The sequence below is a fragment of the Portunus trituberculatus genome, chromosome 9 (assembly GCF_017591435.1).
Source record: "Portunus trituberculatus isolate SZX2019 chromosome 9, ASM1759143v1, whole genome shotgun sequence".
NCBI lineage: Eukaryota > Metazoa > Arthropoda > Malacostraca > Decapoda > Portunidae > Portunus > Portunus trituberculatus.
Genome location: NC_059263.1, coordinates 5,827,501 through 5,842,500, shown reverse-complemented (window position 1 = coordinate 5,842,500; position 15,000 = coordinate 5,827,501). Strand labels below are relative to the sequence as shown.

General features: G+C 39.3%; 1 protein-coding gene and 1 pseudogene across 2 annotated transcripts in view; one reads left to right on the top strand and one right to left on the bottom strand.

Annotated features, from left to right (window-relative positions):
• LOC123501346 overlaps nt 1-1,368 on the top strand; it is a 2,972-nt pseudogene extending 1,604 nt beyond the window's left edge.
• Nucleotides 1,369-1,373: 5 nt separating this feature from the next.
• LOC123501345 (TBC1 domain family member 10A-like) overlaps nt 1,374-15,000 on the bottom strand; it is a 25,541-nt gene continuing 11,914 nt past the window's right edge. For both annotated transcript variants that reach the window (XM_045250132.1, XM_045250131.1), the window contains exons 2-9: nt 11,809-11,938; nt 9,371-9,547; nt 8,562-8,699; nt 8,125-8,302; nt 7,712-7,786; nt 7,252-7,366; nt 6,637-6,788; nt 1,374-6,104 (exon numbers count right to left, since the gene is read on the bottom strand). In XM_045250132.1, coding sequence (XP_045106067.1) covers nt 5,991-6,104; nt 6,637-6,788; nt 7,252-7,366; nt 7,712-7,786; nt 8,125-8,302; nt 8,562-8,699; nt 9,371-9,547; nt 11,809-11,930 — 1,071 coding nt within the window. In that variant the 5' untranslated portion in view covers nt 11,931-11,938 and the 3' untranslated portion in view covers nt 1,374-5,990. The remainder of the gene's footprint in view (nt 6,105-6,636; nt 6,789-7,251; nt 7,367-7,711; nt 7,787-8,124; nt 8,303-8,561; nt 8,700-9,370; nt 9,548-11,808; nt 11,939-15,000) is intronic.

The following is a 15,000-nucleotide window of genomic DNA, read 5'->3' as shown; positions in this document are numbered from 1 at the left end:
TCGCCAAGTACAAGTCGCTGGATATTAACCGACGTCAGTATTTACAATCTATGGGTTGCAGTTTCATGGCAAGAACTGATTTGTAAATATATTTATATCTTAATAAGACGCAGAAATATCTTTTATCTTCGTATTAACTGACACATTCATTTTAACTGACGAAGATATGATCTGAACACATTTTTAATTGACGAAGATATGATCTGAACACATTTAACCAATATGACACTGATCGTAGTAAGCCACTTTAAAACAAAATATTTTTCCTGCTCAAAAGCCTACTTCCACCTCCCCGTGGTGAGCAGGGGGCAATAGGTATTTACATCTGGCTAACGGAAGAGATAATCAAGACGCTCAATTGTTGTAAAATGTAACCGCTCTTTTAATAGTAAATGTGCCGCTCTTTCGAGAAAATGTTGTCGCTCTTTTAACATATAGATTAGCTCTTTTGTAAAACTCCGGTTGCAGACCGACAGGGCGATTTCCCAGCTGCCACAATGTAATAATGGTTCTGCATCATCCATGGAAAAACATAAAAAGCCCAACCAACAACTTTCCTGACCTTTGTAAATAATTCTGAGAGCAAATTTATGACGGAGCAAACATCACCATTCTTCTTCCTTGCCCATCACAGGGCGAGCTCCTACTTTTGTGAGCGATGCGGGGAGGGCGGAGCTGCTGCGTGTGTTTGGCGGCACATACCTGGACCTGGACGCTATCACCCTCAGGGCACTCCCGCCGGTCACGTCTAGACCCTGGATGGTGCGTGTGGACCGCGACTGGGTAACCATTGCTGTTACTGGCTTCCCCAAGAGACACCCGTCATGCAAGTGATTGCGTGCCCTAGGCTATGCGGTGGTTCAGACCTTTCCTTTCCACTCTCCTCATTCTACCCTCAGGCCAAGTAAAGGATGAAGGTTGACTGATTGATTTTGGTGCGGCAGTAATGAGAGAGAGAGAGAGAGAGAGAGAGAGAGAGAGAGAGAGAAATTTACCTCCAATTTATTCCCGTGTCAACAGGAAGGAGAGCAGCGTCAAGACATCACCATCCTCCTCCGCCACCTTTTCATCCCGCTACACTTCGGCAAGGAACTCAAGCAGCTGTTCCAGGACGACACGGGGTACGGGGCCGCTTTCTTCAACATGAGCCAAGCCTACTCTCTGCATCTCTTCAACTCCCTGACCCGCCGCTCTCTCATCGCAGCTGACGGGAACACTATATTGGCGGGGAGATCTTCAGGAGACACTGTCCGAAGGTGTTTGCGCAGGTGTCTTCCACTCATGCGTTTTTGTAGTGCACAACAATAATGAACATGAATTAATGCCATAATAATAAATGGTATCTTTTAGTAGGGCAATAAAACGTCCAAAGATACCCTTTCTCGTTACATCAATCATTATATATTACCTGGACAGTTGCTTCACATACAAAACAGTATAATAATAATAATAATAATAATAACAATAATAATAACACTTGGCTAGCATATGATTTCCTGTAAAAATTATCCATTCCTTATTAATTTTGATAATACAATACACATACACACCAAAGCTCATCCTGACCTCTGCATCCCATGTCATGAAAGACTGCTTCAAATAGTTGCATATGTATTTTTCACAAACTTCCTACATACAGTCGTGTACAAGGAATACTGGATGGTAACACAGCATATACACACATACAATCACATAACGTTGCCTGACAGAAACACACGCCTTCCATAACATACACGATCTCTAGGTAAAAGAGAAGTTACGAGTGATTATTGAATACTCTACTTAATTCTGTCAATGCAAAAGAATATTCAAGAGTGATTACCAAATACTTACACCTGGCAATGCAAAAGAAAGGATCGTTGCATGGCAAAAAAAAAAAAAAAAAAAAAAAAAAATCACCAATGAATAGTGCAAGGCATCAACACAATTAATTAAATTAACAAAAAATAAAAGTTGCTGTAAATAATAATAATAAACAATCTAAATTGGATTAATACAAATGACCAATGATTGAATACTGAAATGTGTCAGTATAAACAATAAAATCATCACATATTTTGAAGTTTCCCACTAAACTCCTGCAGCTGAGGCAGAAGAAAAATAAATAAATCAAATACACTCAAATATGCTGTAAACATAATCTGGTGCAAAAACAAATTCATGTAAAATGTAAAAAATGTCAAGGCCTACATAATATAATGCACAGTACACACACAGGGGAATGAGAGCATATACGTAACTAACTACACTGTACATACAAAGAAAAAAATGAAATAAAAAAGTTAAGAAGGAAACATCAAATAAATATTATGAGACAAATGAAAAGATCAGACTTGTGTGGAGTTGACTGTATTAGTGTGTGTGAACAAATACAACAAATAACACCATAACTAACAATGCCATAACTTGTAGTAGTAGTAATAATAATAATAATAATAATAATAATAATAATAATAATAATAATAATAATAATAATAATAATAATAATAATGATAATAATAATGATCACAAAATTCTGTCTCTAAAAACAAGAACATTAAACTTTATAATTTCGACACAGGAGTGGATAACAATTCAACAATGTCAGTGAGAACATTTTGATTGGCTATGTTGTTCACCAGGTACCTGCTCTGTAAACAAAACAACAGCATGGATAACTTCAACAAGCAAGACAACAGGCAAGCCAGGGAGCCGGCCGCGTAAGTCAGCTGTCCAAATCATGTCTGGCGTCCTCAAATATCCAACAAAAAATGGAATAAGCAAAGTTGTACATATCGTGAGAAGCCTTGACATGATGATAATGGAAGAGGATAACATTGGAAGTCTATATAATGTATTATTTATATTCATAGTATTTATATATACACATACAAAGAGCTATAAAATATATCTGTGCTATCTAAATATATCGATATCTTTATATTATTATATGTGCAAGAGGCACCATCATTTCTTGCTTGGTGTTAGGAAGGAAGGAAGGGAGAGAGGGAAAGGGAGGCAGGAGAAAAGAAAAGGGCAAAGAGAGGGAAGGAATGGAGAAGGTACAAGGAGGGAAGCAGAAATAGAGAAAGAAACACAACAAAGGGAGGGAAAGGAAAAGGAAAGGAAGGACGGGAAAAGGCAAGGCAAAACCAAGAACTAATTTACATACTTTAGCATTCCTTAAGAGTACGAAGTTTGGTCATGTGTAAAAATTCTCTCTCTTTCTCTCTTTCTGTCAAACTATCACATCTTGCTCTTTAAGAGAATAGAAAATGAGAGAGAGAGAGAGAGAGAGAGAGAGAGAGAGAGAGAGAGAGAGAGAGAGAGAGAGAGAGAGAGAGAGAGAGAGAGAGAGAGAGAGAGAGAGAGAGAGAGAGAGAGAGAGAGAGAGAGAGAAACTAAAGACTGATGAAGTTTCTCCTTTTGTACTAGGCTAAGACTGTTCACATCATTCAATACTTCTTTTTTCCCAACCCTCAACTCACACTTCAAGCACGGCCACTCCTGACAGACTCCCACTACCACACACACAACCCACACCCCCACCTCATCACACACACTCATCCATCCATCCATTGGTCTGTTGGTCAAAAAAGTAAAGCATAGAGAAAGAGAGACAATATTATAGTGGAGAGGAAACAGGAGTGAGTGAGGTGTTTTGCCAAAGAAAAGAAAGGACAATTGTCACACAAATCATGTGAGAAAACAAGAGAATGTACCAGTCAGGAAAAAAAGATGAGAGAAAATAGCAAAGATAGATCAAGATAAAAAGCAGAGAGAACCATATGTATTTTCTAAGATATTTTTAGAGATATGTAGGTACAGTATGTATCCATACAGACAAACGCTGGATGGATGCACAGATGTGGCTTGAGCAGATGTGGCTAGGCAGAGGGAAGGAGGCTGCCAAAGGTTGGGGGTGGGGTGGCTTGGCTCACTTCAAGAGGGTTCAGATTACCTGGAGTGGCAGCCGAGCAAAGGATTAGATACAAATTCACGCCTCTTTCTCTCCACAACACCTCTTTACTTTGCAGCACGTTATGTTTCCGACAAATAATAATACTTCAGTGCAGAGGTTAAAGAGTGAGTATAGATCTAGTATATACGTACGAATATATATATGTGGATATCTCTAACTTCTCTCTGTTTTATAAGGGCACTTCATCCCTGGATTCCGGACAGCAGAGTGGCCGCTGCAATCCGAAACTTAATGTGGAGACTTGGAACACAATGAGACAGACAGGACAGGACAGGCGAGTGACAGAATCTTTGGAATGGTCGGCAGGGATTAACATCAACAATTTGGCTGAGATCTTCCGAGATGCTGAGAATTGTAAACGAAACATAGCACGTCGGCCCAGATCATTCCTTCCTGTTAATACTAAAGGTAGCACGCATCCTCCCATCAGCTGCAGAGTGTAGGGGTGGAGGAGGGGTAGGTAGGTAAGGCAGAGACATGGGTGGAAGTCAAGATGCCCCTGGAGGTTGGTGTAGGGAAGGCAAAGTCACTGCAAAGGTCACTGTGGTCAGGCAGACTAAAGGTGTGCTGGAAAATGTCAGTCTGAGGCAAAATAGTACTTCTCACTCTCTGGCTTTTTGTCTTTGTGGGGAGTGAGTGACCAAAAGTGAAATGTCTGAAGATCCATGCTTTTTCTTACCATTCTTTTAACATGTGTGTCTATCTTAGTTTTAATACTTTCCCTGAAAACCATAAAGGTCTTTTGATTTTGAATACTGTCAAGACACATGCTATCTCTGTTGCTTTTGAAAGGTAGATGCACGATCCTCTTTGTGTCTTTTTAAGTGGGCATTCTCCTCCCCTTTTTTAAATGAGGAAGCTTGTTCTATTAGTCTTCCACACCCCCAGTAAGTGATGTTAAAAGATTTTCGTCACACCAGCCATTAACTTTACAATGGAGACATGTTTTCTGCTTGACCTTACACATGTCTGACAATTAATGCTAAAAAGAGGTCTCCCATTCCTCACACAGCCTTAAGATGAAGATGTGGTCTATACTGGCCTTGCACATCTCTCACTACTGATGTTAACCTGAATGTTCCTAATTGGTGTGGAAATAGTCTACCTTAAAATGTTCTGCTTGATATGAAGGCCCAGAAGACACTAATGATGTGACCACACCACATGCCTAATCAAAGTAACACCAAAACACTTGCTCTGGTCGAGTCTTTCTGCTGTTATTGCTGCAACTGAAACAAACACAACATGCAAACACCTTCTTTCACCTCAACACTTCACATGGAAAAAAATCACTTGTTTGTGGTCCCTTTGGTTTCCTTTCCCTCCTTATTGTTGCATTTATATCCATCTTTCATTCTTGTCTTGCTTTTCTTATTTGTTTTACACTTCACTTGTTCTTGTTTTTCATTTATATTTATCTTTGCAATTCTTATTTATTTTCATTAGTTTTTCTGTTACTTTCATATACCATCCATATTGTTAGTTTTTCTGTTTTTACTTCCTCTTGCCCTCCTATTTCTCATTTCCCTTCATTAACTTCTCTTACTACTCAACTTTCCTTTATCTCTGTCGAACGAATACTCACAATGTCACTCTACTACCTCCTTTTCATCTCCTTTAGTTCTCCTTCTGATTCTTACTTCAGTTTTTAAAATGTTTTCCTTCCTGCAACTCAGCTTATTTTTCTTCCAAGCCATCACACTGTCACTCCACTTTCACTGCCCATCAACGCATTTCAATCAAGAAGGAACATAGGGAGGTAGGTACACATCTTACCTCCTTCATGTCATCACACACACTCATAAAAATCACCATGCATTTTTCACTCTGTACAAATGCATCATCATCCTTAATAAACCTACAAATATACTAAACTCTGGCTACCTTGGGGCTTGGGAGAAGGGGAAGGAGGGGCACTAAATCAGGGGGACTGGGGGGTAGCAGGCGGGGATGGTGGGACAGGGACAGTGACTGATGGAGGTGAGGGGTGGTCTGTCCCTACTCCAGCTGCCACACCCCAGGGTCCCTCCTATCTCCCATTGGCTGCCGCTGCTCCTGACTCCTTCGCCGTCTGCCGCCTCTTCTGTACCTGCCGCTGGTGTTCCCGCTGCAGGTCGTCCTCAGTAAGGTCAAGGCGCTGCATCTGTGTGGAGGTGTTGATGAAGGCAGGAAGATAATGAAGAAATGAATGTTCGTGCTTGGAGAATGGAGAGGGATGATGGAAATAATGGAAGATTGGTAACAAAATGAATGAACAGGTAAATATAAATAAGTGGATGAAATAATATAGTATACATATACAAATATATAAGATGTCAATAAATAAAACAATGGTGGTGAGGAAACAGTAATTACAGGAACAGTAAAGTTTTAACATGATCTGAGAACGAAAAAAGCCATTGTGGAATATGAAGAAAGCTGTGAGAAAAACTGTTGAAATAAAGGAAGCTAAAAAGTTGATGAGAAAAGGAAGGACTGACACACACATACACACAATAAAGAGGTGGCGAAAGCAAGACCATTGACAACTTTACATCCACATTGAGTAAAAGTATATATGTATATAGAAACAATATGAGCTTAACACAAACCTTACAAACTACAACTAAGTAAACACACACACACACACACACACACACACACACACACACACACACACACACACACACACACACCTGGAAGAGTAGGAACCCCTCAGCCATCACCCCATGCTCAATGTTCCTCAGCGCCTGTAGTGTCTCGTACATTCCAGGGCATCTTTTGAGCACCTGTGACCTCAGCCCGTACTTGAGCACCACCAGGCCCACACGGAACATCACCTTCACACCTGCAATGATGACGTGGGTTTCTGGTTACTGTCATGTTTACTATCTCCCTATTAGGCTGATGTCATACTCAATTTTACTGTGGGAACAAAATGACAGGTTTCCCCACTCTCAATGATGGGGTCTGATTTCTTGTTGCCTTTTGTGATACACAGGAAATGTAGAGGTGGTCTTATTTACTTAATGGTACAATATTGTTTACATTGAGAGAGAGAGAGAGAGAGAGAGAGAGAGAGAGAGAGAGAGAGAGAGAGAGAGAGAGAGAGAGAGAGAGAGAGAGAGAGAGAGAGAGAGAGAGAGAGAGAGATCAAACTGACAGTCTGTTTGTTGTTAAGGGTTTTGTAAAACGACTATCAATTGAACAAATAACCTTGAGATTAATAAAAGGACAAAATGTTGAAGTGCAGCAGATTAATCAACTTCTGACCATAACTTTACTGGTAACACATAAGCAGACGTCCTCACCCTCACAGAAGAACATGTCCCACACTCGCAGCACGGATGACCATGGCAACGTGCGGGAGAACAGGCACATGAACCACTCGGTCATATAAAGCACTGGCTCAATCTTGTGCTTCTTCTGCAGAGAGAGATGGAAAGAGACGAGAGGAGTGAGTTTTGTTCTGTTTAGATATTACTTGCATACATTTTCATAACTATTCCTTGATTGCTCTATAAAGGTTGAATGATCAATTTAACAAAGAGGTTACAAGATTCAAATCAGTAAAAAGTGTCAGAAAAAAAAAAAATTATCACATTCAAAACATCACGTACTCAAAAACAGTAATTCATCATCATTTTTCAGTGTAATAAACGTAATTCCTTCACAAATAAAAAAAATATGTAAGCTCTTCTGAAAATTCATCTAGATAACCTCTCATTGGCATTAAAATCTTTAATAAGAAAGTCACTGTAAGTTACTCACCAAATGTTTGTAGGCCGAGGGCGACACCTTCTTCAGGAGTTTGTACAAAATGTCTCCATCAACCTGAATTGCTTCCTGTGAGATGAAAAACAGTAGGAAGTGAGTAAAGAAACCCTTTCAAGTTCTGGGATGGATGTACACACACGCACACACTTCAATCTCATCACAAAACTACTTCAATCAACATCTTTTCTCTTTCTCACACTCCACTCTCCCTCTTTACTCTGCATTATTCTTATTACCCATTTATCTTTACCTTGAATTCCCCACTCACCAAAAGAAATCACTCACTCTCACTTAATAACATTTAAACACCACCAGCACTTAACCAAACACATCCTCTCAATTCCTTACACACACACACACACACAGAACTCTCACCAACTCCACCACTGGCACACCCTCTCACTCACCAGTCCAGGAGCATAGTACCCTGGCACATATTTATCACATATGGCCTTGAGGCACCAGAAGGCAGGCTCGGCGGGCATCTGCATCAGAAGCACGGCAGCCAGTGGTGCGTGAGCCTGACAGTACTCATCGGGGGAGACCTGGGCATGCACCTTGAGCACCCGAAACAGGTCCTCCTGCCTGTTAAGGAAAGAAGAGGGAGTGTAAAAATGCATGATAATCTGATATATTATGCGATTATTTGCCGCACTGTGCTGTAACAATAAATGGATAAAAGAAGAGGAACAGAAAACACTTAGATAGCATCACAGGATAACGAAAAGAATAATACTTCATACTGGCAAATTGGTGATAATGAAGAGAATAAATAGTACTACACACTGATAAATAGGCAAGGAAATGAGTAAAGAGTGTTGAATAAGAAAGGAGAAGCACTTACCCATGTCCCCCCTTCTGCAGGAACATTTCATGGAGAGGGAACTGTCTATGGAGATCCTTTCTTATGTCATCCTCCAGCCGTGGGTCAGCCGGGGTCTCTGCCAGCTGGTTAAACACACCAGGGTTCCTTTCTAACTGTCTGTTAAGGAAATCATGAGGCATAAGAATAAAGGGGTGAGGAGCAGCACTACAGAGCACCAACATACAGGAAAGAGGACTTGGGATGTGTAAAAACATTAGGAATATAAGGAAATGCACTGAAAAAAGTTATATTAGATAAGAAAAGATGAAGAAATAAATAATGCTAATAAATGAGGAACTGAGTATTATGAAGGCTAGGCAAGGAGAGCAGAGCTACATGTGCTGACTGGAAATCAATGCCAGTGAATTATTTAGATAACACTAGAAAAACAGGTGGTAATGAAAGGAAGTAGATAAGCCACACAGATAATGACATACCCTTTTATCTTGAGTGAGTGGTAATACCAAGGAGGATTACCACAAAAAACACACCAATATGTATAATATAAATAAACACACAAAGAAACAGGCAAGTGAACGTGATATTCAGATACAGAAAAATGGTAACTGCAATGAATGAATAAATAAGTAACAGTATATAAAGCATGTAAAAAGTATACACATGATCTAAATACACATAAATAAACCAAAATGCTTACTTGTTTGCCCCACAGAGGTACAAAAATGGTTACTGCAATGAATGAATAAATAAGTAACAGTATATAAAGCATGTAAATAAATACACACAATATCTAAATACCTACACACAAATAAAAAAAAAATTCTTACTTGTTTGCTCCACAGAGGTGTTGCCATGCCCGGGCACGCAGGGCTGATGGGACGCCCTTTCTGCATCGGTCCCTCACCTTCTTGTACCGTTTCAGCATGTACGAGTCCCACCTGCTAAACATCTCCAGCCATTTCTTTTCCCGCCTCCTGATGACCTCCACAGGTACTGCCTCCTCACTGCCGGGCACAGGGGGAAGGGGGGAGATAAAGAGGATGTTCGTATTTTTCCTATTATAGTGTTGCAACAAGCTCATATGGCGTTGGTCAGGCATAGTCTTCTGGCTATCACATTGTTTTTATTTGCTTCACTACATTGCTATTCTATTTAGTATACAATGAAGGTTGACCCAGAGAGTTGAGGTTTATTCCCTTCAATACTAGAATACATTTTTACAATGAGATTTGTATTCGATTAAACCATTTTATTTACACTAGGAAGGGTCTATGTAGGGAGGAAGATTAATAGCCACAGTGTTCAGTACTCTAATCACCCACGGAAGTTTCTGAAACTGTAAAATCACCAAATAGTAACCCAAACGAATATGGAAATGCATCATGGTACTGAAGGGGTTAAGAAAAGCCTCACTAATCAGCCATCCCTTCTAGACACCACTCTGCAGATAGTGAGTCCCTGGGAAGCACTTACAGGGACAAGTCAATGCAGGATGTGGCTTGATGCTCTGACCTTAGCTATATCTGCCTCATCTCATCTAGAAAAGTTCCTAAAACAACAACAACCTAGATTTTAATTTGTCTTTCTTGTACAATACACACTTTTTCTCTCACTTTGCTACATAATTACAACTCAATCTGACCTTCAATTTTGCTACACTTAAAGACCTTTCTAAATGGACCAGAGTTATCCATATGTATTCATCTTATCCCCTTTCAAATCTACTAAACTTATTTTTATTTATTTATTTTTTTTTACCATGTAGGCTTTTCACAGGAATTTATGGGCTAAAGGAGATACTTTTTGGGGTACCTTGTACCTCAAAGCCCACCTGTTAGGAAACCTGTGCCCCAAGTAAGGAAGCCCTACCTACACTTGGACCATGGACAGGATTCGAACCCGTGCGCTTGGAGACCCCTCGGACCCCAAAACATGCATGGTTCCACTGTGCCACGGCGGCCCCTCTTTTTAAATGAACCAGGGTTATGCATATGTATTCATCTTACTTCAATTAAAACATGGATAAATCTATCTAGTGGCACACAGACAAACTCCTTAAATCATTATCATGTATATTTAGTACCTATGGGTCTTTTTCTATATATGGATTTGGTGTTGTTCTTACCCAATACTCCTCTTATATATGTAATAAATAAATAAATATAAAACAAAAAGTAAAGCATCCACAGGGCATTTCTACACCATGAAAAAATGAATAATAATGAATAAACAAATAAGTACGGCAAATGAAAAGAAAAGTATCTAACTAGCTCACTCTATCCCATCCTCAGTGACGCACAAATGCAGTCAGAGAACCACCGCCTCAAATCTTCAGTGACGTGCTTCACTCATCCTGTTGACCTGACTATCCCCGCCACACACATAGCTACACATCCTGTCCCCTGCGTCACCATATCCTCCTACCATGACACACTCAACAGGAAAGTATAAAATGATGAAAAATATTAATCTTTTACCTTGTGACAATTGCCCACACAAACACACACACACCCATAAAAAGACTCATGCATAAACACAAGCTCATGCATAAACACAAGCCACGTCATAGGAGCGTATATCCTGTCACTTAGCTAAATAAATAATATACATACGTACTCTCTTCCTCTCTTCACACATACACACACACACAAATCCTAAAATAAAGAGAGGCTGGATATATATATAAAAAAAAAAAAAAAAAAAAAAAAAAAAAAGGTAAGGAAAAAATTGTTGAAGAAGGGAAGATGTTTGAATGACATAAAAAATAGTAATATAGATTAAACAATCTTAGAGAAATCCAGAGACCACAATGGACAGAAAGAGAAGATAAATAGAGACATGAAGACAAAACCACACAGCATGACTCAGCTCTGTGTGATATGGAGATAAAAAAAAAAAAGAATGAATAAATAAATAAATAAATAAATAATAAATAAAAAAAACAATAATAATAATGTACAGTATCGCAAACTAAAAGAGAAACTAAGCCCCCCAAAAATAAATAAAATAAAAAATAATAATAATAATGATAAATAAATAAATAAAATAAAATAATAAATATATATATAAAAAAAAATAAGAAATAAAACAAAATAAAAATAGAAAGAGAGAGAGAGAGAGAGAGAGAGAGAGAGAGAGAGAGAGAGAGAGAGAGAGAGAGAGAGAGAGAGAGAGAGAGAGAGAGAGATCAAAACTTATCCTCCAATTTTTCATGTTCCTTTTGACCTTTCCTTTGTGAGTGGACAGATCAAGACTTAGCACACACCTTTCATCTGTGTACTGAGCGCCTCCCAGGAAACCAAACTTGTCGGGGACGGTGGACACTTCCGAGGGGGCCGCCACGCTGCTCCCCACCGACTCTGAGTCCGACCAATCCTGACTTGCCATGGTGGGGTCTGAGGGAAGGCCGGGGAGCCACAGGATAGGTCAGAGGTTAAAGGTATATCCTAAAATTGAGCTGAAGTATGTAAAGCTGACTTGAATATTGCATGAAGCTATTATTACTGTTGACTCTGATGGTGATAGTAGCAATCTTTACTCTAAAATCATAAAAATTCAGCTTGAATGCGGGAAATATACTAAAATACTTTAATTAATATTTTTTGCTTTGTAATTCATCATTATCTACTTTACTTCATTAACAATCATCAACAATCAAAGCAAAACTGTTAATATCCCCAAAATATCAAGTTAAGTTTACACTACTATACCACAAAGAGTCACAAGACTACTGCTGCATGACCCACTGATATAAACTGCAACTCTAAGGGAAGTAGTGCACCTTATACATATACACAATGATATTTAGGTACAGAGGAAATAAGATGCCCACAGTACAGGTTCAGGCTTCCAGTATACAGGTGAATTGCAACTTAGGAATGTTATATTCCTTAAAAAAAAAAAAAAAAAAAAAAAAAAAAAAGTTTGTAAACTAGAAAATCATGAATTGGGAAGTATAGAATATGTAGTACTGTACTTTTATTTGTACATTTGAAAATAAGTAAACTGAATGTCTGTAAATCCTAATTCACCTGTATAGGGTATATAGAAAGTATCCAGCAGTAATAAGTGCTTCAGTCTGTACTAGTCTACCCTTCCCTTGCTTGCTGTGGTGGTGCTGTATGTACAGTGCTGTCTAGTGGCTTGTCTAAAGGAAACGCAACAAAATCCCAATCAACCGAACAGCTGAGAAAAAATTTAATTCTCATATGAAAAGTTTACATTTGTCCTTGCAATATTACCAAATCCACTGAATTTCAAGACTATTAACTGAACACAAATTAATGTAAGGAACTAAGTAACTTCATTGCAGTGGGTGGCAGGGAAACACAAGTTGATGCAAGGTGTGTTTCCCTGCCATCCACCCTATGCAATTGTCTGGATATACACAACATTAAATTTTAAACTCCATAAACATCATGAAAAACAGCAAGTGCAATAGACAAACTTGGTCTGAAACGCTGGAGAATTTTATGTCACTTTTTGTGCATTTTGTATAAAAAGTGAGCGCTTTATTCCATCAACTATAGCTACACTCAGTCTTCTTCCAGCAGTGTTTGGCTGAGTAGTGGGATTCTGCAGCACAAAGGTTGGGGTGATGTGATGGGGAATACTACAGCTGTGAGTGTTCCTTGTAAATCTTAATGGACTCTGTGTGTGTGTGTGTGTGTGTGTGTGTGTGTGTGTGTGTGTGTGTGTGTGTGTGTGTGTGTGTGTGTGTGTGTGTGTGTGTGTGTGTGTTATCAAGTGATGGCCCTTGAGAGCACAGCTGTTGGGGGTCTGGTAAGTGCCTAGGAGTGTTTGTTGTGCCTGAGTACACTGGGCAAAGATTACTGTAAATATCAAGGCACACAAGGTACAGGTCTGTATTCAAAAACCCTTTATTCCTTCACCACGACTATTTTCTAAGGCCACAGAGATGATGAGTGGGATTTTCAAGAGTGTTTTTCCAGTTAATAATGTAGAAAGCTTGTCAATCTGCCTCTAGAACAATAAAAACACCTTAAAAAACTCATGAAAATTTAAATAAAGCCTTTTGAAATAGTGCAGGTGAAGAGCAGAAGTGTTTGAGAATGTGAGCCAGAGTCCTGTGGTGTTGTAAGGTGTCAGTAGGTTCAGTGTTGCTCATGTCATCAATCTGGGAGGTGGATCAGCAATTAGTGTAGAGATGTGGAAACTCTGATAATAGATTGGACAGACAAGTTAAGAACATTCACTGGACATGAAATAAGAGTAAACAAACAAGTTCCCTTTTCAAACATCACGTTTAAGCAGGACTCTTTTAGATAACTCCTTGCATTTTAGACCTTACGAATTTATGCATGTTATATTAGAACATTCTGGTTGATTTTCCCTTTTATTTTCAGGCATTTTTTCTCCAGACAAAGGACAGCATGCAAAAAGAAAATTGGGATAAAGAAAACGATAAAAAAATAATAAAAAAAAGATGTTCTGGGTTATATATAGTGCATGACGTGTGTGTGTGTGTGTGTGTGTGTGTGTGTGTGTGTGTGTGTGTGTGTGTGTGTGTGTGTGTGTGTGTGTGTGTGTGTGTGTGTGTGTGAACAGGTGAAATTCCCATATGTACACAGAGATAAGAGTAATGATGTGAACAACCCCATCTTCAAACACACACACACACACACACACACACACACACACACACACACACACACACACACACACTTTCCTTCACTTTACCAGATACCCTTTACAATGCAGACTAGCTAACCCATTATATTTACAGCCTGCCTCCCTCACCACACAAACAGATGTAGGAGAGGTGGTGAGGTATGCCCCATGCATGTACAGAGTGACTGGTGATAGTGGTGATGGTGATGGAGGTGGTGGTGGTGAGCAGAGTGATGGTGATGGCTAGTAAAGATAGTAATGATTAAATGAGTAAATACAGTAATAAGTAATGAATACAGTAATGATTAGAATCAATGCAATTAAAGAATATGAAAAAAAAAAAAGACAATGGTGAATAATGGTGATGAGAGAGAGAGAGAGAGAGAGAGAGAGAGAGAGAGAGAGAGAGAGAGAGAGAGAGAGGAAATATCATGAGTGAGGGAGCATAAGGGTGTTTTAAGGGGCATAATAGGAGGGAGAGAAGGGTAGGGAGGGAGAGACAGTTAAGAGAATGATGGTGGTGGTGGTGGTGGTGGTTTTGGTGGATGAGGAAAAGAGTGTTCTAATGCATTTTATATATATACAGTGTCTCTATCATGGCGTCTAATTAAATCTATGCATGACCCAACCCTCGTGCTAAAACCCCGTTAGAGAGAGAGAGAGAGAGAGAGAGAGAGAGAGAGAGAGAGAGAGAGAGAGAGAGAGAGAGAGAGAGAGAGACAGGATGAAGTCAGGAAGGAAAAGAGGGAGCTTAGACATGATGCAGATAGGAGGAGGAGGAGGAGGAGGGAAAGATAAAATGAGAGAGAGAGAGAGAGAGAGAGAG